This window comes from Labrus mixtus, chromosome 2 (genome assembly GCF_963584025.1).
Source record: "Labrus mixtus chromosome 2, fLabMix1.1, whole genome shotgun sequence".
Classification (NCBI taxonomy): domain Eukaryota; kingdom Metazoa; phylum Chordata; class Actinopteri; order Labriformes; family Labridae; genus Labrus; species Labrus mixtus.
In genome coordinates this window covers 7,232,968-7,256,731 of record NC_083613.1, presented here as the reverse complement: position 1 = coordinate 7,256,731, position 23,764 = coordinate 7,232,968, and the positions used below count along the sequence as shown (strand labels likewise).

The window sequence follows — 23,764 nt, the reverse complement described above, 5'->3', positions numbered from 1 at the left end:
CCTGGGCTGGAAATTCTGCCTTTAGAAGACAGTTAGTAGAAATGAAACAACGCAGTCGATTTTTTTGTTTGTTGACAAAGTTCCCATGAAACAGACAGCAGGGTATTATGTGGTTTCCTATTTGAATATATTTTCTTATGTATGCTGGAAGCTAGAGAAAGACTTGTTGATAAGTATTTATGAGAAAGAGGAAGAAGAAGAAGAAGAAAAACACAGTGTTGATTCTTTACTGTTAAACACCACGTAGGTCCTCTGCGTCATGAGGGAGGCCCTCTGATATCTCTGCCATCTCTCCAGAGGCTGCATCTTCACCAGGCATTAGCCTGTGGCTTCTAAGATTAGGAAAATATCTCCCTCGTTTTGTAAGGGTCATCATCTCAACTTAAAGTGTCTGGCTGTTATTGAGTTTTAAGTATTATAGGCATGCATCTGCTGCTGCTCCAAAGTTTAATAAAGAGACACCAGGATTTACTCCACAACAAAATATAATTTAATGAATTCACTTTTCACTGTGTTGATCACAAATCTATGTTGATGTAAAAAAAAAAAGAAAAAAAAAAGAGCGAGAACAAAAAGAAAAAGATCCAGTGCTTTCCTTTGTCTTAATGTAAGGCATGCAGTCTCCACAAAGCTTTGGACATTGAAAGCTACAGGTTGAAACAGTAGGACACACTAACACGCTGCCACAAATACACACAGAAGCGCTCGTAGTATCCACTCTTCTCTTGGGGCCCAATAAACATTTATTCTTTGCATATACAATGAGCAAAAATGGAATTCATCACAACACCAAATGTATAGTAGTTCACAAATAGTAACATGATACGCTAACACTTCCACTTCGGGCCTTTTCTACACTCTCGGCTCTTCGGGAAAAAATGGGATGGTGCTGCTGGAATTCTTATGTGAGTTACACTGATAGTTACACTGAAAGGGATTAGAAGCCAAACACATTGTGTGAACAAGTTGCACAGAAAATGCGGGTGATTTTAACAGCCGTGACTCTTGCATTCAACCCTATGCAGCAAGCCCTTTTGGAACCGTTTTTCTGAGCCGAAGGCGTCTGTAAAGATGTGTTTCATGTCATGACCATGAAGTTTAACTGCTGCAGTTGTAACTCTCATATAAAAAGTGCCTATCTATCTTGTGTCTGTGTTGCAAATACCTAATGACCTCTGGGATTCAAAGTGGCCGCAGCTATATAAATACAATTATATATTTGCCTTCATATAAAAATAAAATTAGCAATACACAAATATTGCACAGCTAAGGAGTTTAGTTTTATCAGATTATTGACAAGCTATTGAGGAAATGTACAAACATTCAAATAATAAACCATCTGTAGTATAAATAAATATTAGATATTAATTCCCTATACATGCAGTATGTCTCTGCCTGTGTCGGGGGGCTGGAGCGAGGTGGGGCGGAGTTGGAGTCACGGCTGCCAAGTGGGTGGGTGGAGTCGGGCAGTGCGGCGGGTGAAGGTCATGGTGGAGCAGCAGGAAGTTTCTCGAGGACAGATGGTACGGAGCTCCTCAGTGCTGCTGCGCCTCCAGCTCTCTCTGGCGGCAGCCCACAGCGGTGATGAGTGCGGCCCCCTTCCCGCTGCCATCCTCGGACAGCAGAAAATTCACGTCACATTTCGGGGCAAGTTCCTTCACTGTCTGCTGAAAGATCCTAGAGAAGCTGAAGAAAGAGAATGAAAGGAAACTGGTCAGAGGACAAGTAGCAAGGAGAACAGAGATGCTTTCCAGTAAAAGCAACAAACATGGGATTTCTTAAGCTTCATCGCTGGTTGTAGGGCCTGTCACATGTAAGGGGAGGGTGATATGATTTTGGATAACAGAAGATGGATAAAAGACATTTGTATTTTTTCCGCAAAATATCTGGGTAAGCTGATGTAAGATTGCAGCAGGATATTATCAGGAGAATTCCCCTCGAGCAACTGGGTGCTGTTTATCTATCAGTGCATGACCATAGACTTTGCCCTGGTACCATCTCCCTGCACATAATTAAACTGCTGAATTATGTTTTCTGTCCGCCAGTATGTTCCTCTCCACTCTTTTGTTGATATTGTGATTATCTCAAACTACACACAGCATTGATATGAAGGCAAATGTTTTCATTATAGCATTGTAAAGGGGACTGTGTTGCTAAATATGCCAGTCAGAGAAAATGAAAAACATGGTAATTTTCAATCGACTGCAACTAGCAAATGATAGCTAAATGTTTGATATATTTATTAGTGTTTCTTTCATATCAATACACTTACTGATGAATGACTGCTTCTTAAGCTTCCCTTTTCCGTGTTAAAAGCCATAAAGAGCTGAAATGTCCCTTAATTAACATAATGTAAACTCCTCCTGAATTATTTTTGATCTACCCTTGTGAAAATACTGATACACAAAAGTAGATACAAGTTTTTCAGGCTGCTGAATGTATTATATTCTGTTGTGTTTTGAAGGGGTTGAAACCCTTCTTCCCCTAAACACGGCCTCTATTATAGCCTCCTCCTGTGTCTTACTGTGGGTGCAACTTGTAGAGCGTGCCGTCTACGCCCACGGTGATATCCAGGTGGTCTAATCCTCTGTTCTCACGGATCTTGTCCACCACAGCAGCCATCCCGGCTCCACAGATCTGAGCCGCGCGGCGGGACACCGTGCCGCACACCTCCTTGACGATAATACTGTCATCACAGGTGCTGTCAAGCCCCAGCTGCTGCAGGATCGCCCTGACCTGCAGCAGTGCCAGACGATCGCTGTGGAGAAGCAGGGGGAGGGGGAGGGAAAGAGAGTCAGAGGTCAGCCAACAGCACGAGAGTCACCAGATACCTCACAGCTGTTCCCAGAGGCTAAGGTAGGCTTAAACAGTGTATAAACTCAAGTCGTCACACTGCATCGCCCTCCTATACTCATACATAGGTGTGATATCCCCCTAGATGCTACTTTTCTGTGTAAATGCAGCTCCCACACGTTTTTATGTGCGTCTCCTCTCAATCATACTTCAGTTGCTGTGTTTTTTAGCCACCGATTAAATATAAAAGAGTAATTATCAGATATTTTATAGCGCTGCAAACTACGTCTTGTGTTCAATATTTTAAACTAGATCTTTTCCTACCAATGGGAAACCACTCATTTATTTTTTCTACTATAGAAATACATAATATTATCTAATATAATATTGATTTATTCATAGAGAGTATCTAACTTCTGTGTTATGATGTATTTCCTACTGAAACTGCATCGAACCAATCACAAAGCAGAACATAGCAATAAGATGAACTTGATTGGATTGTTGTCTTTGACAAAGTTTTTTAATTGATCCAAATGAGTTAATGTCCCTGAGTGCACGATCAGTCATCAGACATTTGAAATGTTTTACATTTATTTTGATGTAGAAATTCTCAGATAATGCTTTAATTGAAATATAACATAAAACAAAGAATTTAAATTGATTACTATTTTTAGTGGTTTCCATTCCATTCTCACTTAGATTATATAACATTTGTGGAATAAAATATCTGCAGTAGTGTTTCTACCTCACTACAGTAACATACAGAGGGATTTGCTTCTAATCGATTGGCGAGTAGGGTTTACAGATCATACGCTGGAGAAAGGGATGTTTTTTTTCCAAATAGACTAGATTATTGTTAGATATAAATTTGGGTTATTTCATCTGTTCAAAGGAAAAGTGAGTCATTTATTTACTATTAGTTATTTCAGGAAATTCCCTTCACCAACTTAAATGCATTGCTCATTTAAATAAATCCCTAGATTTCCGATATCCCTGCTGGAGATAAAGGACAAATAAATCTCTTTACCAATGACTAGACATTTAACCCAATGTGAATCTGAATATGTGAATAATTTGAAAATATGCTCAAGTTAAAGAAGAGTAACTTATATTTTCTCCAAAAATCTACTTTAAGATGTAGTTTTTTTTCTTAAACATGATAGTTAACAGATGGCTTTATCTGCCTTTGCACAAACAACTTGATACGTCAAGAAGCTACTGGGCTTTGTTAAATCCCCAGCTCTATCTATCTCTTAATGATTCACTCACCTCTCTATCTGGGACAGGAACTTTGTCTCAAAGATGCCTCTGGTTTTCAGCGTCTCTGAGATTTGTCCACGGAAGAGGTAACCACGCTTGGTCAGATCAATCAAAATCTGTCTGACTATCTCTCCAAGGTACATACCGCTGCACATCTTCTCATATCTGACATGAAGAAGTAAGAAAAGTTTTATTTGGCATGCAACACGGTCTTCCTTGGTTTGATCAAATCTGCTAAACTAAGATATAGATTATAACTGGTGGCGGCTTGTTACCTTTGTTTGCCTTCGTTGAGTGAGTTCTCATCAACTGCCTGGTCGTACTTTGTTCTGATATCATCCAGGCAGCCGTTGTCTCCAAACGCCCCCCACTCCATATTAACACACATACGGCCCTCGTTTCCTTCTACTATCTCAATGTTCTTAGCCTCTTCCATGTAACAAGCATTACTACCCGTACCTGAAAAGACACACAGCAAAGAACTGTCTTCAAACTATCATAACAGGACCTCGTTTTGCAAGACGTGTGGATTAGAGTCTTTTTTAAGCTCTGCAAACTGTGAACAAAGTAAGCGATAGTATGGTCAATATGACAAAAAAAGAACATTTCTGTTGTTTAACTCACCTGCTATCAGCCCCACCTCGCAGGTTGGTTCCTCATATGCACAAGTCATCATCGTACCCACTGTGTCGTTTACGATGGCAACCACATCCAGCTCAAATTCCTAGGAAACAAACATGAATTAAATTTACAACAGGTAGAAGTATAATGAAACTACAAATCGGTAGCGATCAGCTCTGAAATCAAGAATCATGCGTTGTGTTATAATCAAATAGGCCATGTACAAAGTAGTTAAAGGTCCCATATTATGCTTTTTCTGGTTTTATATGCCCTTTAGTGTGTTTTCCAAGTGTCCTGTGCATGTTTAGGCACATCTATGTGCAAAAATTCAAAGTCTGCGGAAACGCAGCTTCTCCTACGTCCTCCTGTTAGCTGTAGCATTAGCTGCATGTAACGCTCGGTTCTATCCCCCCTCGAAAAAAATGTGTCAGTCCGACGTCATTGTCAGTGTGAGATCACTGATCTAAGTCCATTGGCTCGTTGTGGCAAGCCCTGCAGCTCATGTTGAAATTTCCGAAAAGCGTGCTGAGCAACTGACCAATAACGACAGAGCGGATCTGCAGACCAATCAGAGCAGACTTGGCCCACGTGGGGTCTAACAGTGTGGGCTCAACAGAGCGTAGCTGACGGACTCAGAGCGTAGAGGGAGCAAGGAGGAGCAGTACATGAAAACAGACACTTTTTTCAGACTTTAGCTATTGTGAACATACAAAAGTAGGAACATAGATTAAATATACGAACCCCAAAAAGGGCATAATATGGGCTCTTTAAGTTATTTAAACCGTTACGATTTTAAAGCTTCAAAAAAATGTTCCTCTGTAGAAAAATGTGAATGATGATTAAAACTAAAAGATGTCATATCTATGTTTGACATAATCTTTGTAAAACAGAAGTTTGGGTAGTTCTTCTTTTGCATCATTTGGTGTCTACATCACTAATAGTTCCAAACACCGCTGAAACTGCTCCAGAGGATGATTTGGTTGGCAGTTCTCAAACAGACCTGGGTGGCTGTTTCAGGAGCAAATGTGTCCAAACAAAGATCACCTGCTGGTCATCAGATTGTCATATTAGTGACTGACAACATGACAGGAAGGATAAACCATTTTTCAAACAAAGACTAAACCGCTTCTTTTAAACCACAAACAGTTGTTATCTCACTCCCTTCAAAGCCACCAGACTCCGTTAACTGTAATTTCGTTTGCATAAAACAGGTTTCTGATCTTCGCTGCCATGATCGGTTTATTTTTTTGTGCTATTGTGTGTTAGATCTAAGCTAAACCTTTAAAACACAATATTCGCTAATCACAATGACATAGCTAACATTTCAAAGCAGTGGTAGACCATTTTGTTTCAATCTAGTGTTTTTGAAGAGAGTGATATCACAGATGTTTCTGGTTTAAAAGAAGGATCTAACTTTAACAAAAAGGCTGTCTCTTTGATCATGAGCTTTTGCCTACTGTTATTAAGTTGTATGTATTGGAACATTACTTTTTGTACCTGTAAAAATATAATAATACTGTATGTCCAGTTTAAAAAGTTTAAAAATATGTGAGATTTTCTACAATATTCAGCTTGCTGCATACAGATTATTTGAAATCAGGCGATGCTGAGCACAATGCATTACACTCACAAGCTACACAATAAAATACACAAGCTGTTTCAGAGAGTTCAGGAGCTCTGCCAAACACACAAAATACAGGGTACCATCCCTGTGCTAATTCTGAGCTTTAGATAGATCCCACACTGCACACACAGACAAACACTCCTCCATATTGTCTGACTCTGACAGTAGTTTTTTTTTCCGGTGTTATGACATGCTATTACTACAAAAGTCATCGCACACTGCGGCAGTCCTGCACCTCTTTACCTGCCAGTTTAAGATTTACAGTGACAACATACTTACTCGGTTCTCCATCTAAAAGGGTGAAATCAATGTAAGAAACTCATAATGATGACATGATTATTATAACTTCCTGAACACACTTATCAGTAATAAAATGTCTAATGTAAGTATGTGTTATTTATAGTGAGTAATGGGCAGGGCGGACTGTAATGTATACCAGCCCATAACACAGAGGTGGCATTAGCTGCAGGTAATGTCTTAAGGTCTTAATGCAGCTAGTGCAAAGTTGTGATTAAGTCCAAATGAGTCAGTATGGCAGGATTAGCATGGAGCTACGTCATGTATTGTAGTGGAATCACACACATAGGTTGTACTGTGTAAATTGTTTTGTCATGGCTGTCTGCAAATCTGCTTTAAAAGACCTGATCCAGAATAGGGTTTCCAAATTATTACCTGCCGTGTTTCAGAGTAAGGAGCATTTAAAAAAAAAAAAAAAAAGTCAAATAATAAGTAGTTCTTTACAGGAGGAACATATAGCAGCTAGACAGAACAAGCACATCATGCTAAAGTTCTTAGGATCTGACATTACATTACAAAGGATTTCTGCAAAGTTCAGTCTAATGTTTTATATCTAGCTTTGTAAAACAGCATGAGAAAAGAATCTGAGCTACGGAGAACTATGTGCAAGATGCAGTGTTCCATAAAAATCTAATTTCTAGTTCAAATTCCAAGCAACAAGGGCATGGGCTAAGCAGCAAGTCAGCTTTAACCAGTAAACAATTGTTCATTTTCTAGCTCTGGCAGCAACAATGCCACAGAAGCAGTCATTCCTCACATGAAATGTTTTGTGTTGAAAATGATAGAGAACCCTTTGTGTTTGTGTTGAGGTTTGTGTTGCTGAACTTCCACAGTCGTAACATTATAGCAAAAGAAGATCAGTTGTGCTTCTTATTTGAAATTACCTCTTTCCTCTTGATGGCGTCCCGGAGAAGCTCGACCACATCCTCGCCCTCACAGTCTGTGGCCTTAAAGCCTTTGGTCCAGGTTACTAGGATACCCTGCAGAACACATTACACTGGTAACGTTTCTCACAATTCCTGAATAAATAATACAACAGTTGTCAAAAGGTTGAAGAGGTTACAGCAGTTGATTAAAAAGGTTAACCCTTAAACATCCTACACAGGGGACAACAATGGGGTGAAACAACAAAAAAAAGCTATTTGAACGTATCCTTAAACCAGTTTAGTGTTATCTTTAAAAAACTTTAGCCACTTTTTTCCAACCCTTTTGGTCAGCGTTTTTGTAATTGTATGGAAGGGTATGATTGTTGTAGCTTCATATCTTACTGTAAGGTCATGCTCACACTAAACAATTCATACAAGCACGTTTGATCCTCAAAGTCCAGTTTGTTTAACGAGTTTGAGTCCTCCGTACCCTGCTCAAGCTTGATACAATTCCTTGCCCTGCCACAGTTAGAAGATCATTGCCTTGCATAATTGAGAAATCTTGAGTATTAGAGGGTATCTGACCAAAACTACTCAAAATAGGCCAAAAAGTCAGTATAGTTTCAGTCATTTCCTCTTTGTTGTGCCTTATTTTGAAATAATTTGTACAGAACATACTGCGTCCAAGCTGGTCTGATGGCATGGGAAGGAGAAGGTGAAACCCAGCGGCAGTCGAGCACTTTTCATTCCCATGTAGTCCAGGAAGTCAGAGATGCAGTACACGATGTGGTCGAAAAGCTGGAAAGAGACATGCTTTCAGTGGGTTTGTGCACTGGGATATTTGGGTATGTTGGTTTTGTTTCTATTAGATCATGAAGCAGATATACAGTAGAAATATATCTTATTTGAAAATAGGCAAAGTACAGGTGCAAATCTGTAACTCTTCATTTATTTCTAAATAAATGAAATACTCAGAGGCATCAAAAAGAAAATTCTCACCTCTTCTCCAGTGCCCTGCATGACTTCGATGGGAATGGCATAGATTTTGTTATGCATCTCAACTGTTCGCCTTTTGCCACTGCGGATCTTTACCAGAAGCACGCGGAAGTTTGTTCCCCCGAGGTCCAGAGCAAGGAAGTCTCCATTCTCTGTAATACAAAGGAGTTTCAAGATTAGGATCAAAGACATTACGAAAAAATAGACCTTTTCCTTAATATGTCCTGCTGCATTCCCACATTGGTTCACCCTGACTTCACATCTAAATTTAGCCTATGTGCATGCAGGAAAAAGTTTGGATAACGGCTACTTGCGTTATCAATAGGGCTTTAATCTACCATGACTTAAATCAATTCTCTTATTTTACAAGATTACAGCTTTTTGATGCTTAAATAATTCTGCTACAAAAGCATTGAATTTGACTTTGACTTGGAAATTCCAGGATTCACAACATTTCCAATAACAAGTTTCTCAGTTTACTGACATACTGTAATTTACAAATGAAATAGTTGGCTCTCCTCTTGGCTGTTATTTTCTTGTCTAAGCTGTCTAGGGCTGGTGATGTTAATCTTTTTGAGTGATGACAGTTTGAGGTAGATAATCTTTATGGATCTTTAAACAATGCAGGGCAGCCTGATTCATGTGTGCTCATTATCTCTGCGGCTAAGATGTTGGGAAGTTGCCAACTAGACAAACCTTGCTTTTAATTGAACTGGGAATCCTCAACTGAACTGTTGAGTTTGTACTAAACAGTGAACACTGCTTTGAAACATGCCGGGGTAATTTAGAGTTGTATAACCTCTTTGATGATGTCATGTCTTTAAACCTGACCTTAAAACAAGAAGTTTTGATTCAAAAAGGTACAGAGTGAAAAGGAGGCAGGCCAGCAGAGGTAGTATCTTAACAGAATGAATGTAAAATCACACACTTGGCCAGAAATACAATGGTGCTGTGTGTGTAGATAAAAATATAAAGCCAGCTTGAGCCGGGGTTTCTTGTCTCTGTATAACATATGATTTAGTAAATCAATGGTGAAAAAAACTGTCTGATTAAAGTTATTGATAAAATCCACATCTAGACAATTATCTAACTGCTCTTAACCAACTTCAAATTAAAATAGAGATGAAATTAAAACAGCTTGAATAGGTGTTTATTATATTTACTTCAGCCTGCTGATTGGCAGCTTGGCTCATAATCAAATTTCATTTTTCCCTTAACTATATTTAACCATTACTGTGATTTAGCAGGAGAATTTCTGATGAAGACGTCATCACAGAAAAGTTTCTCATACAGAATAAACTGATTCTTAAAAGAAATAAATGACATCAAACTAAAATAAATTGAACTTGAATAGATCGAGCAGTTTGAAACTCTTTTTCCCTCTTGAAAGGAATGAGAGCACTTTTTTCTCCAGCAGGCATTCTGGGCTGCTCTGATTAACACTGTAAAGTAAATACAAATGATGATTAATATGTTTTCACATGCATATAGAAACAAATCCTCACTCACCTTGTTATGTATTTTTGTTCTCATGATTCATCTTACTGACCTGATGATGGCACACTGTATACACTGTATTTACTTTAATTTTGAAGCTTGAAACGTTTGTGTTTGTTCCCTTCATGTAAACGTTTATAAAAAGGTAAAACATATCCTCTGACACTAGAAAGAGTAGACATACTGATATATGAAATTAAAATCTGGAAATCGAGTCAGAGTAAGCCACATTCCTGATTTTCCAACTAAGAGAGAAAAGATAGCACTTTTGAAGTTAGGGCAGAATGTCCTCCCCTTCATTCCTTACTGCGTGTTTCTTATTTGTATTCACCTGTTCCATCTGGTGTACTCCTCACAAAGGTAGGCAGCATTTTGACTGTAGCTTCCTTGTGGGTGTCCTTCTTCAGGCCTTTCTCGATCTCCACCCTCATGCGTTTCTTCACTTCTAAAAGCTGCGCTTTGCTCAGCCTGAATTCCGCCATAGTCTGCTGAATCTGGCGCGCCTGCTCCGTCAAACGGTACGCCACTGCTGTCACCATGGCTGCCCCTTTGGCACTCCCACTCTCGGACAGCAGGAAGCGGACATCTGAGTCTGGGACCAGGCGACGCACTGTCTTGTGCAGACGGCGTGCGTATCTGTTCAAAAGATTGACTCATTATACAGATGTGCTCAGTGAGACAAAATCCAAATAGTCTTAAAATTCTAAAACTAAAATAATGTCTTGACGTCAGATCCTCTAAGAATGTAAAAAACTGAAGATTCTTTATGATAGTCTTAGGCGGTATTTTACACAGGCCGACTTTTTACCCTACAGACTGAACTATGTCATTAAATTGAATCTCTTTACTTGAGTTATTACGTATTGTTATCATAATTCACTGCTAGTATCAGCTCACGAGTACATAGGATTGAGTGATAGTGTTGAAATCATTATCATAAAATGAATCTGCATATTCATCACAATATGGGGATGCTGGCATGATCACAGACTCGTCTGTCAAAAATGTTTAATAACATAAACTGAAATTAAAAGTGTTGTTTTTTTCTTGTTTTTGTTACATTTAGTCATTATATTAAAAGATATATCCCCATTGAAATATGAACTCTATTTTTAAAGGAGTCCAGGGGCACCTAACCCAAGACAGCAAAAAAGTACAAATGTAAAATGTCCTAAAATAGTATAAAACAAGTAGAAATAATATAAAACGATTGATAGACTTATAGCAGCAGGGTTTGTACATTCACGGCCAAATCATCCTGAAATTGTTAATTCTTCTATATATAAGGACTAAAATAGAGATCATATTGTGATCGCTGAAAACAGCATTAATGAACAACCTGGTTTGCATCCCTTAGGATTCTTTAGATCATAGTGCTTGCAGTGCCGCCTTTGATCCTCCAAAATGTTCATCTAATCAGTTTGATGTATGTTTTTGGAGTATGGAGTTGGTTTTTATGCAAACTACAACTTCTAGTATGCAGCATCACTGCACTTTCATCTCCACACAACTCTCCTTTCCGACCCTCTCTCAGAGAATACTCACTGAGGGTGCATCTTGTACAGAGACCCGTCGATGCCCACAGTGGTACGGAGGCGTGCGACTCCTTTGTTTTCCTTTAGGCGGGAGAGGATTCCTCCTAGCGTTGCAGCGACGAGGTTTGCTGAGCGAAAGGACACAATGGTGCACACATGCTGCACAGCCAGACAGTCTTCATTTGAAGGCTCCACTCCGAGCCTTGTCAGGATTTCCATACATTTCTTCAGCCCTTCTTTAGTCCTGAATTGACAAACATTTCTTGTTATTGAACATCTCATCCATGCTGCTGAAAAAAAAGCAACACACTACTTTTTTGAAGTCCAGACAATCATGTTTGATTTGAATATTTTTAAATCAGTTGAACTTTATCATTCAAACAAAACATTTCATACATTGATGCCCTTAAAGGCAATAAGAAGGGTTGATTTTTATTATTATTTATGTAAAAGCTTTCGGCAAGCACATCTCCCCTATAAAACCCGATTCTGTCTCTCTTGTGCATTCAGTGTTTCCCCTACCATTATATTAGGGGGGCGCCCCCCCCCCTTGAAAGGTCAAGTAAAATAAAAAAAATAATACTTTTTTGTGCCTTTATTGTAGGGATAGGATAGTGGATTGAGTTGGAAATCAGGGAAACAAGTCAAGTGTTTGTGTCGGCATGTCGGCGTGTCCCCCCCAATGCTGTAAACGTAGGGGAAACACTGGCATTGCACTGCATTATATTCTTCCCACTCACTTTTCAATGGCAGAAACATGTTTTGTCTCAATCTTTCCTTTCGTCAGGAGCTCAGGAGTTATCCGTCCCTCAAACAGCAGTCCCTCTTTGGCCATCTTGACCAGAATGAGTCGAACTAGCTCTCCCATATACATCCCACTGGCCATCTTTTCAAAACTGAGAAGAAGAAACACAGCAGCATTTTAGATGAAGTATCACAGATGAAGTATCATGGATGCGCTTTGCGTTTGACCGCTTAGGTTTAGTAGAATTGTCGCTCTAGGAGACACAATGTTTGAAGTCCTGCATCATATTTCTCTATTTCTTAAATAAATGTCACAGATGAACTTAAGGAACAAGAACCAATCTTTTTAGAAAATTGTACAAACAATGACACCTGAAACAGAACATGCTCATATTTCATAGTAAATTAAACAAAAAAGTGAAATCAAAGACACTGCTTTATTTCACAAGATTAAACGTCTTAACTGGCACAGCTGCAAATTTATGCAACCCTCAATGAACTCTTAAGTGCTCGGTTTTTTCTGCAAAAATGGGTCCACAAAATGTTCTAAATGGTGGGTGTGTTTTGCATTAAAATTACAGCATTTCAGGTCTCTTTGTAACCATTTTTATATAGCAGGTATATCCCCTTTTGGAACAGTAATCTTTTAGTATGGAGATGCTCTCGAGTTAAGAGATGAAATCACTAAACTCCCTAACTTTAACTCTATTAAAGTATGTTTTAAGCCAAAACCTGCTCAGAACACAAAGATTAAAGAAAAAACATCTTACAGCTGCTTCCCTGGGTTCATAGAGCCTCTGTCGATCTCACGGTCAAACTCTGTTCGAATGTCTTCCAGGGAGCCGTTATCCCCGAAGGCCCCCCACTCGGTGTTGATGCACATTCGGCCTTCATCTCCTTCCACCAGGTCGATGTGACGCAGCTCCTCCATGTAGCACGCATTTGTCCCTGTACCTAAAAGGATTCAGCGCTGAATGATTTTTTGCTCTAGGAGTTCAGGAGGCAGAGTGCCTTATTATTGCAGGGTTATATTTGTTTTACCTTTGGCGCCCTCTCGTGTAGAAATGTGCTCATTGTTCTTTGAGTTGCTTTATTTATGTGTCTATTGAGTTTACATTTTGAACTGATATAAATTTAAAGCAGACTAACAAATAATTGATGAGCAAGTCGTTTGTTTCCAAAGAATATGAAGTCTGTCTTTACCAATAATGATGCCGACTTCACAGCGCTGATCGTCAAATCCGCAGGTCATCATGGTGCCAACTGTGTCATTCACCACGGCCATGATGTCTGCCTCATAATCCTGAAAAGACAGGATTATATTTCACTCAAAACAAATTAAAAAAGAATCAGGCTGTCATGGCTTTGGTCTCAAAGGGCTTTTTAAAAGTAAACCATTATCAATGAATGTTTTATATGTTTTTTTTCCAATCAATAATTATATTGACCATATAGCCAACCACATGCAAATGTTTCATGTTCAAGAGAAAACAAACTTACCCCTCGTTTCTTGATTGCCTTGTTCAGCAGTTTCACAACATCCATGCCTTCTACACCGCTGGCTTTAAACTTTTTTGTCCATGTCACTAAGACGGCCTATAAAACAAACATCTTTATGAGGCCAAACTTTAAGCACCAGTTAGACAGACTTGGCAAAACCAGAGAGTCTTCCCATTGATATTCCAACCACAGCGCCTGCTTCTAACAGTACTGAAGGTCAAATTATACAATATTTAGCTTTTTACAAAAGCAAATATTTACAATGGAAGTTTTTCTTGAACATCCTCCATATTTTTTCATGCTTTGCCTGGATAAGATCAAATTCAATTTAATCCAAAAATATCCCCCATCCCACATTTTAACCTCGAAACTTGACAAATGAAAGAAATAACTAACTGCGATATTGATTATAATAATGTAAAAGTTTATTGTGAAACAGTCATCCCTTTAGCTTGTTAGTCTACAACACATGAAGTGTTTACCTCGTCTAGTTTAGTCTGGGCACAGGGGAAGGAGAACGTAAATCCTACTGGAAGCTTTTTATCCTTGATCTGTTGCTTCTCCATGAAATCTCCCAGGCAATCTGCGACATGGTCGAAGAGCTGCAGACAGGAAAGAGACTTTGTGTATGTGTACTTACACGAGTAACACAAAATAATCATTACAAAAATAACAATACAAGCAGTCAGATAAACCTGAACTCCCTTTTTAATTAGAAAGTGCAACGGACTGTGATGCGAGAAAGAATGAGAAAAATACATCTTTCTGTGTTATTTATAGAAGCAAAGCAGCTACAGATTAAAGCATTACTGATGATACAATCTGATTGTTTTCACCTGTAACTACCAGCTGATACCTCTATGATCGATACAGACACTGTGAAGCAGCGAAAAGTAAAGTTTCTGCGCATCACGTGCTGCCTGAACTGTGGGATGTGATCCAAACGGACCATCCAACAGTGTCCAAAGGTTCTCAAGATAGAATGGTTGATATTTTCTGTTGGAGTTTATCAAGTAAAGCTTTTGCCGTTTAAGTTTATCATATTGTTCTTTGTCCTTGAACCATGAAACAAAAGTTTCAATGAAGTGAATCATATTTACACTGTTTGTCTCACTAAATCCCCCCCCCCCCCCCCCCCCCCCTTAGAGCAAACGTCCTTATTAACAGTATACGTGTATAACATGTTACATGTCTGGCCAGCTGTCCCGTTGACATTTCATTAAACAGCATCTGTCTGTGCTCTGTCTGTGTAAGTCACGCTCTGATCCAATCACACGGCCTCAGACAGTCCCTCATGTTTGGGTTATCATGTTACCATACAACTGCCGGCTGTTCTCTACAAGTTGACTGAAGGTCGCCGTGGCTTCTGACTCCACTTCACTCTTTATTCACAGTGTTATTGAGAAGGTTGTTTTACACACTGTTGACCCTCAAGCTGACCTTTCATATACAACTGCGCTTTGTTATGAGGGAAGACAAAAACAAAGGATATCTGCATGGAAACAGTTTGAGTGTCTCATCCAGATAGTTTGGGACAATAAAATACGATCTTTGACCCTGATTTTCAAAACTGAAACGTGAATGATATTTGAAACATAGTGAGTAAATATGTCTGTTTACCCGTGAGCCGCTACCATGGATGATGTCATCAGGTGTGTCATAAACCTGGCTCTCCATTTGAACCGGCTGCTTCTTGTCTCGTGTCACTTTAACACGCAGGATCCTGAAATTTGATCCCCCAAGATCCAGAGCGATGAAGTCTCCTTTTTCTGTCAAAATCAGAGTACAAATAATTGTTACAGATTTTAAAATGTTTTTTTTATTGTGTACAAATAAAACAACAAATATTTCAGCTACAGCAGTCATCAACCGAACACTGTTTAATATATCTGAGGACTTCTTTATCAGTTGGGACAAATAGCTTGATCAGTTTGCTTCTGATGTCACTACTTTGAGGCCAATCTATAAATAGAAGTAAAGTGTCATTTCTTTTTTATTTCAGTCGCTGGAGTTAGCGGTGGTGTTTGAGGACCCATTACAGTATTACATGTACAGTGATAAAAAATACCATCAGCTCATCAGTCTGTAGTTAAAGTAAAACTCTATTTATTCATGTAAAATATTTTTATATCAAAATGTAAAAGATCAACTTAATCATGGTGCCATTTTACAAGTGTACAGTATAAGTGACTTTTGAGAATGGGTGAATGGGTTTATCATAAAATTGCAAACCACTGAGAATAAGATTTTCTTACTTAACACATGTTAGGTTCTACATTATTTAATCTACAAAGACAAGTCTCCTTTGGGTCCCAAAAATGCTTTAATCCATTCTAAAATGAGGATTTTATCACTTTCTGTCTCTATCAATGTTCAGTGGAGGCATCACTAGTAAAAGAGCTTTGCCGATTATAGGCCATAGAGCACTTATCATGGTTATCTGCAAGAATAATAATGTAAGATACTCAATGTAATGCATACTATTATCATTTATCTTTTATTAAAGGATCATTTTAATCTCCATTATCTTTTTCTGGTTAGATAAAGGTTAGAAAAGATCATGTGTAATGCCAAAAGGAAGAAAGTGAATAAATAGTTGCAGTTGTGTCTTCACTCTCAGCTCAAGTGCATGGTCAAGTCTATTTTATTCATCTTGGCATGAGCAACACACTTCACTCAATGCTCGGTCAGCTTTAAGTTGCAGGGCATATGCAGAATACAGATCTGTGACGCAATAAAACAAAATTAATGATGATTAATGTAGGTAAGAGACAAATACAACCATAACTCTTTAGAAGCTGAACGACAGAAGAGTAAATGTGTCGATGCTTAGTGTACATTTGTTTTTTCTCTTTTATGAGGACATAATGCTTTGCATTAAGCCTGATACACTTTATATTCCATTAGTTGATGCTCAGTTGTTTTACTCTTATTGTTATACTCCAGATTTATTGAGATTGTGCACTTACATTTCCTTCTGGATTAATATCATATTTATTCTTATGTAATCAAACAACACAACCTTATTTTAAGATGCACTTTAGTTGCAACTACCAAAAGGGCTGTGGTGAATAGAGACAGTAATCAGGAACAAAGGTAACATGTCTCTCATGGCAAGAAGCCAAACTGTAAATATATCCTCAGAGTTTATTTCTAATTCTCTTACAGGGATACAAACGTGTTATATTTTATATATTTTGTAATTGTTTTGAACCTAAAGGTCATTTACCTGCTCTGAACTGTTTAATAATTGTAAGTGAAAGGAAGTGAAAGAAGTTGTAACTGTGGTTTCAAAGTTATATTTAATTTATGACATTAATCTGACACTGATCCTAAGTTAGTACTAATTAAAAAAAAGAAAGGGATCAAGTTTCTTGCAAACAGACTCTCCACCAGAACACATGATACTTTGTGGATGTGCATTTACTGTGGCTGCAATCAGACCGGTGAGCTTTAAGTTACAGACAAACAGCTCCAACATCCAGCCTCCCAACAGAACAATGTTCTTCATGTAGTGCCACCATGATGCAGTGTTTGCTGCATTGCTCTTTTTTATCCCCTTGACCTGTGCGGAATGAGAAGTGACCGTGCCTGACATATAGACGTGTTAGTGATGTGCTGCAGAGTGTGTGTCCTTTATATTTTTCCTGTCCCACTATAACCTCACTGCCACTGTCTGATCTCCAGGCTACACCTTGGTTTAATAGAAATCAGTTTTACATGTTAGATTTCTTTAATTTTTATACAATTAGATCCCAAAAGTATCCATGTCTTACTTTCTACATGTGCAACTCCAACAGTTTCTGGCTTGTGAGTTTATTTGCCCTAACCCATCAAACTATTTTCTGTGTCAAATAAAGAAAAAGATCAAGCATTTATACAGTCATTTCTTGTGGGTAACAGGTTGAATTTGCTTGTACAACTAAACAGCTTCATATAATTTGTTGGTAAAACTGAATGCATCCTTTTAGAAGTCCAACCACTCATACAACCCCAGAAGTCATTTTCATTGATAAAATCCCAATAGGAAAGGGCCAACACACACTTGTTCTTAGTACACACTTTGTATAAAACTGTCCAGTAAGTTTGTTTTCATTACTTTAGGTAATATGTGCAAATCTTAAGCATCGCGGCAAGAAAAATACATCATCATATCTATTATCTATCAAGAAAAACACAAAGAACACATTTTATTCTCATTGCTTGAGACATTCTTCCCGCCATGTTTATCAGTTTTTACTGTCGGCCTCAACTCTGCCCTTTTCTGACCCCTCTGACCTCCTGTATTTGTCACAACCTGAGGCTATTTATAACGTGAGAGAAGTGAGAAGAGGGGCAGCGTGGCCTGTTTGGGGCAGCAGTATGTCTGACGGGCACTTGATGTTATTTCTGTTTACTAACAAGGACAAGCCGTGCTCTGGAGAAAACAGGCCCAGTTTGACTTTGCCCGATGTGAGTAACGACAGTGGTCTGAAGGGTGATATCTTTGAGTACATTAAGCTCATTTAAAGCTGCATGTTGGTTCTGCTGTCCAACATTTAGTATTTAATCCTGTTCTACTAAAAAAAAATGTAATTCATTAATTTCTCTTGTTTTGCTTTCGCTATATCATTTGTCATTGTGTTACATTCTGTGTATAATTGCCTTACATTGCCTTAATTACGGAAGTCCATACTTTATATTATTTAGTATGTTATCGAGGACTCTTATTTCATTCCCATCCATCTCTTGGCACATTCATAATGTAAAGCAGTTATTGTTTTATTACTGCTTGGCAGTAACAGGAGAGTTCCTCCAACTGGCGATAATGAATATTTAATGTGCAAAAGTTTGAGTGAAAGTGTTGCTCATTAAATGATGTCTCAGATCCATAGAACTGACAGTATGTTTTTATCTGACAGTGTTGGTTATGAGGTGTATGCAGCCAGTGATCGGTCCTGTTGAGCCGTTTGGCCCCGGAGCTAAAACAATACTGAGGCCAAATCGAGAGCACAAAGAGGCTTATGTCACAGAGCAGGCGGGACAATTTGACTGCATCAGCACATTGTTTATAGCCAGATACAAACAGGAAACATCAGGTGGGGTTTTAACACACTAAAAGTATGGCTTCATCGATATACTTCCATAAAGAAGCTGTACTCTTTGTTTTTGAGTGTGTGAATGGGATCACTTCCCTTTCATATGAATATATTTGTCATTTTCCTGATGTTGATTCTTTTCAGAAAATGGTGGCTTTCCTTATTTGTGATTGGTGAAAAAATAATGGCGGCATGCATGGGCGCAGCAGCTCCCAGGAACTGTTGTGTTCATTGGTTTCATTAATGCATCTACTGATCTGTTTTAATGTTTCGATCATTTTTATGTCTTCAGTTATCTTTATAATTTATTCTGATATTTATAGGTATAGGTATTTTGTGTTTTGTTGTCTTTGACATCAGAATAATTACAATGAAGTTCAGTTTGTCACGTGAATTAAAGGTTCATAATAGGCTTTCAACATGCTGGACATTTTTCACATTTGATTTTAAAACAAAATGTGGTAAATGTGGTCTGAAGTTAAAGATACATTTACTCTCTTTTTAATGTCTTCTTATGAGCCAATAAATCATTTAAATGTTTATTCTTGCAACAGTACTCTCTAACACTGTGTCCTCTGTGTTTCCTGTTATTTTAGATGGATGCACAGACACTGGGTGGATTTTGGTCTAAGGCGTGTATAAACCCAAACCTCAGGTAAAAAAGTGAGAGAGAGAGAGAGAGAGAGAGAGAGAGAGAGAGAGAGAGAACAGTGCAGTTGACACAGTGTTTGTCTCTAAGTTTTGGTAATTAGGAACAAGAAATTACCCAATATTGGCTACTAAGCATACAACGCATACAGTAGGGAAGGAGAGGGTTTGGGGTTAAGAAAAGTGTCCATTTGCTGAGTTAAGTTGTTATTTTTCTTTGTTGTAATAGTCATAATAGTCTTGCTGTGAGTATTGTTACAACCTGAGATAACTTGAGGAATAACATCTTTGTCATAAATAAATGGCGGCTGTTTCCTTCATAAATTCATGATTTCGGCTTATCTCAGTGTTTGGATTCTTTTTGGCAGCAGGAACCAATGAAAGATGCTTTGGAATTGTTTGATTCTTACAATAATCCGTTTTAAAAAAAATATGATTTCTTGTCTTGTCTTGTGATTTCTTGTTCTGTACCTGATCCGTCAGGGATGGACCTGACAAAGGTGGGCAGCATCTTGAGAGTGGCGGTGGGGTTGGTGTCTCGGCCGAGCCCGTTCTCTATCTCCCTGCGGAAACGGTTCATGACATCTTTCAGCGTCTCGTCGGAGAAGCGCATGGAGTACAGGTACTTATCAATCTAAAGAAGCAGACACAAGAAAGAAACACAGTCAGTGTATGAAACAGACCATATTATTAAAAACAAAAGTTATGAATTGTTTTATGTAGAGCCACTGCAGATTTTATCATGGGTTCAGACAGTTAGGGCATTTAAAGATGACCTACAGATGTGAAACACATTTGAAATGAAATGAAAAGAAAAGAGTAGCAAAGCGGTTCACAAAGGCAGCAAAATAAAACAGACAAGTCAAAGAACTCCAAGAAGACACGCCAATAAAAGTATGATTATCTAAAGGAAAAAGTAGGCCGTGCCCTGTTTCCTTTCACCTCCTTCATTATATTCCAATGCAAGGTCACCTCAGACTGTGTGACCGCTCCTTGAACTGATTAATGAGAGGCATGTTGTGAGATTGGGCACCGAGATGGAGTGGTAGTTAAAAAGTCAATAGATTGATTCACCTAACACAAAGACACACATATTGAGAGAGCTGCCGCCTGAACCAGGACAACTCAACCCTGTAAATCAAAAGACTGTTGTCTGATTTTAAAGTAATTCATTGGATAAGAATACCTACATTGAGTAACAGGATCTGTTGAATTACAGTTACAGCAAATTATTGTTTTAATCCATGGACCTATTTTTAAATATTCAAGGGGTGCAAATGACAAACGGGAACAAAATGTTTTGTAAATTCTCCAAGGCATTGTTTCAGCAGCAGTAAAAAGGGCTGCAACAAAAGCCCTTGCTACAGCTTAATTTTATCGTGCAGCCACTTAAAATGTTTTCCACTGACAGACTCTGAGTTTTATACTAAATATCTGACAACATTTTGAAAGAAGTCCTACAGATGTACCCTGGGGTTTAAGAGTACCGGTGTTACGTTGCATTCTTCAAAGCAACCAGCCTCCATTGATAAAAACAATAATTCTACCTCACAGAACACATACTGTATGTGTGATGCTTAGATAGGTTAGTTCCTTTGTGTTTTGTGTATTAGATTAATGTTATTAAGGTTCCAAACCAATGATTTAAAATACAAAAGTCACACAATAACATAATCAAAGTGAGAGACGGAGAGAGTAAAAAACAATTACCTCCTTTATTCTGCAAGGTAAAAATGACTGTTTTTGTCAATGGAGTTTGGTGGCGGATAGTAGTTTTACTGAGGCGATCTAAAGAAGCAACTTCTGAACTTTTTCTACCTAATAATCATTAAGAGGTAAAACTAATTCAAATAGGGTAACATGTTCAAACATTTCCCAATAATACTTTAATGAATCTCATGAATGGAATCTTGTGTGAGGTCGATTGACCCAGGACTCTCATCGTTATTGTTACATAATCACACAGTGCATGCAATGAGGAACATCACACTCACTAAGCTATTCTGTGCCACGAAACACGTTCCTCACATTTGTGTCTCATCATGTTGCTCTGTGAGCCATTACTATTCTTAGCCTTTCAATCAGAGGAAAACAATGTGAAGTACTGTGTCTAATTGTCTAAATATGGGGGGCTGCCATGGGTGATTTTACACAGCAGGTCACACCTACACATTCACACACCGATAGCAGAGGCTGCTATGTAAAGTGTCCATCAGTATTATCATCATCATCATCATCAACCTTTATTTAAGTTCTCGGAGAGATCAATGAGGGCGACCCTCATTTACAATAATGCCGAGAAAACATACATAAATGATAAACAACGAGAAATGAGATAAAGCTGATAAAAACAGTGATAAGTCAGTAATTCAAATCAAATAAAACAGTTACGGTCAGGTATTGGGATAATGGAATAATTTTATTAATAAAAATGGTAAAAAGGGCTGGGCCTGAGATTGAACCTTGTGGAACACCCACAAGTAATGTTTCACACATTAACTAATATTCATGTGGCACACGGCCGACGAAGCAGTGGGAGGAACTTGGAGTTAAGTGTATTGCCCAAGGACACACCGACGTGTGAATGCAGGAGCTGGGGAACAAACCACTGCATAAGGACACCTGGAAGAGAAGGGCATCCTGTCCAGATAGCAGTGTACTCTTTGCACTAACTGATTCATTCTGTATTTGAACCAGTCAAACTTCAGTTCCCAAGCCAAGTATGCAATTTCAAGTTTGTTCCCAATAATATTGGCATAATGGGTTGAATAGCCATCAATTAACTATACTGCATATCCCGCTTCTTCAGAAAATCTTTAAGTCCTCCTGGCATTTAAAGAAAGTAAGTTTCATTTGAACAATTGTTAGCTGTTTAACATGATTTTATAAAGAGAACATTGTCGCGAAAAAGTCTCAAACATGATGATAATTGTTCCTTTTTCCTTTTGTCACTGTTCTTTAACAGAGGGGAGGCCGTTTTGTCAAATGGTAACATCTCTACTAATATGGGCTGAATCATTTATATTCAAAACACACATGGCTGGATAACTTCTGTCCATTCAAGGATTTCTCCCTCATTATGGACGACGACGGTTGTAAATTCCACTAACCTACTTCAGTTCAGGCACGTGCATCTACGTGCTGTGACATCACACATGAATCACGAATATCCAATTCCCCTTACATCTCACTTAACCTCCCCAGAGATATCTTGCCGGTCTGACATCCCTTCCAGTCGCTTATTTGTATTGGACCTTGAGTCATTTTCTGTGCATTACCAGAGGTCAGATTTTACTGGTGGGGACATTTGTGTTCTGCCTATAAGTTTATGTTGCCTCTGTCAGAAGAAATATGAGAATAAATGAGTAGACAGGAGAAATATGAGAGAATAATAGTGATAAAGAGCAAGAATCTGTGAGTGGAGAAAGCTGCCACAGAGGGAGGAGATTGTGAAGCTCACGACTTTTCCCAACTGCTCCTCACAGCCACCTGTCTGCTTCAGACGCTCCGGAAACACTCTCTAACGAGGGTCTGTCTGTCTGCGGCCCATCCCCACCACCACCATGACCACAGCCCCTCTCAAGGACATCCATGTAAAACATGGCTAACCCATTAACAAACTAAAATAGAAATTACATTTCATAATGGCCTCCTCTTCCTCTATTTCCCAAATGCTGCATCCTACTCTCACAGCCTGAAACAGGCTAGTTATTGTTACCTGCTATCCATGGCTGCTGTCACATTACACAACTCTCCTGTTCAGCACAGAGAAGACCCGGGTTAAAGCTGCTTTCACCCACCTTCTTGAGTTGATCATCCTTCAACTCAGTGAAGTAGTAGGCCAGAAGCTGAGCCGCTATCATCCTGCCTGCACGTCCGCCCGCCGGGAGCTGTCAGCAGCGACTACGAGAGAGTAAGGAGGAAGGAAAGGAGTGAAAAGCTGCCGTGTGTTGTCTCCTATTCCCCCACGGTGATCCCCCTTTGTCCTGAAGTGAAGGAGCAAACAAAGCCTGAGCTCAGCAACCGAGGCAAGGCAAGGTTAAAGGGAAAAAGTGTGCTGAAACAAGAGTGCAGCAGTGTTCCTGCCTGCTAGTCTGCGACAGGCACACACTCACAGCCTCACACACATACACACACACGCAGTTTAACACACTAACACATACACACACAGAGAGGCTGGGTCTGAGCGTGTCTCCTCCCTCTGTGCTGCTAGCTCCCTGTTCGCTCTGGGGAGATGCAGCAGCTCCGCACTGGAATGGTAGTTTCTGTTATGCCCTGCCCCCACAGAGGACTCTCATTGGCTGG

General features: G+C 39.0%; 1 protein-coding gene across 1 annotated transcript; it reads right to left on the bottom strand.

Annotated features, from left to right (window-relative positions):
* Positions 1 to 540: 540 nt before the first annotated feature.
* On the bottom strand, positions 541 to 23,684 carry LOC132982995 (hexokinase-1). Its single transcript, XM_061049179.1, has 18 exons — positions 23,260 to 23,684; positions 19,931 to 20,093; positions 15,354 to 15,502; positions 14,216 to 14,335; positions 13,734 to 13,829; positions 13,437 to 13,536; positions 13,004 to 13,187; positions 12,230 to 12,385; positions 11,500 to 11,733; positions 10,286 to 10,590; positions 8,461 to 8,609; positions 8,140 to 8,259; positions 7,480 to 7,575; positions 4,678 to 4,777; positions 4,329 to 4,512; positions 4,063 to 4,218; positions 2,525 to 2,758; positions 541 to 1,686 (listed from the first exon to the last, which is right to left on the bottom strand). Exons 1-18 carry the CDS (start codon positions 23,320 to 23,322, stop codon positions 1,536 to 1,538), a joined length of 2,760 nt encoding a protein of 919 aa, XP_060905162.1. The 5' UTR covers positions 23,323 to 23,684; the 3' UTR covers positions 541 to 1,535.
* Between the last annotated feature and the right edge of the window lie 80 nt (positions 23,685 to 23,764).

Bases quoted from the DNA above. Each gene is read 5' to 3' on its own strand.
- LOC132982995 (XM_061049179.1), bottom strand. From the start codon at position 23,322: ATGATAGCGGCTCAGCTTCTGGCCTACTACTTCACTGAGTTGAAGGAT. The intron at 15,503-19,930 runs GTACAGAACAAG...TGATTTTGACAG, and splicing joins GTCCATCCCTGACGGATCAG to AAAAAGGAGACTTCATCGCT. The intron at 11,734-12,229 runs GTGAGTGGGAAG...TTGTCAATTCAG, and splicing joins CATGTTTCTGCCATTGAAAA to GACTAAAGAAGGGCTGAAGA.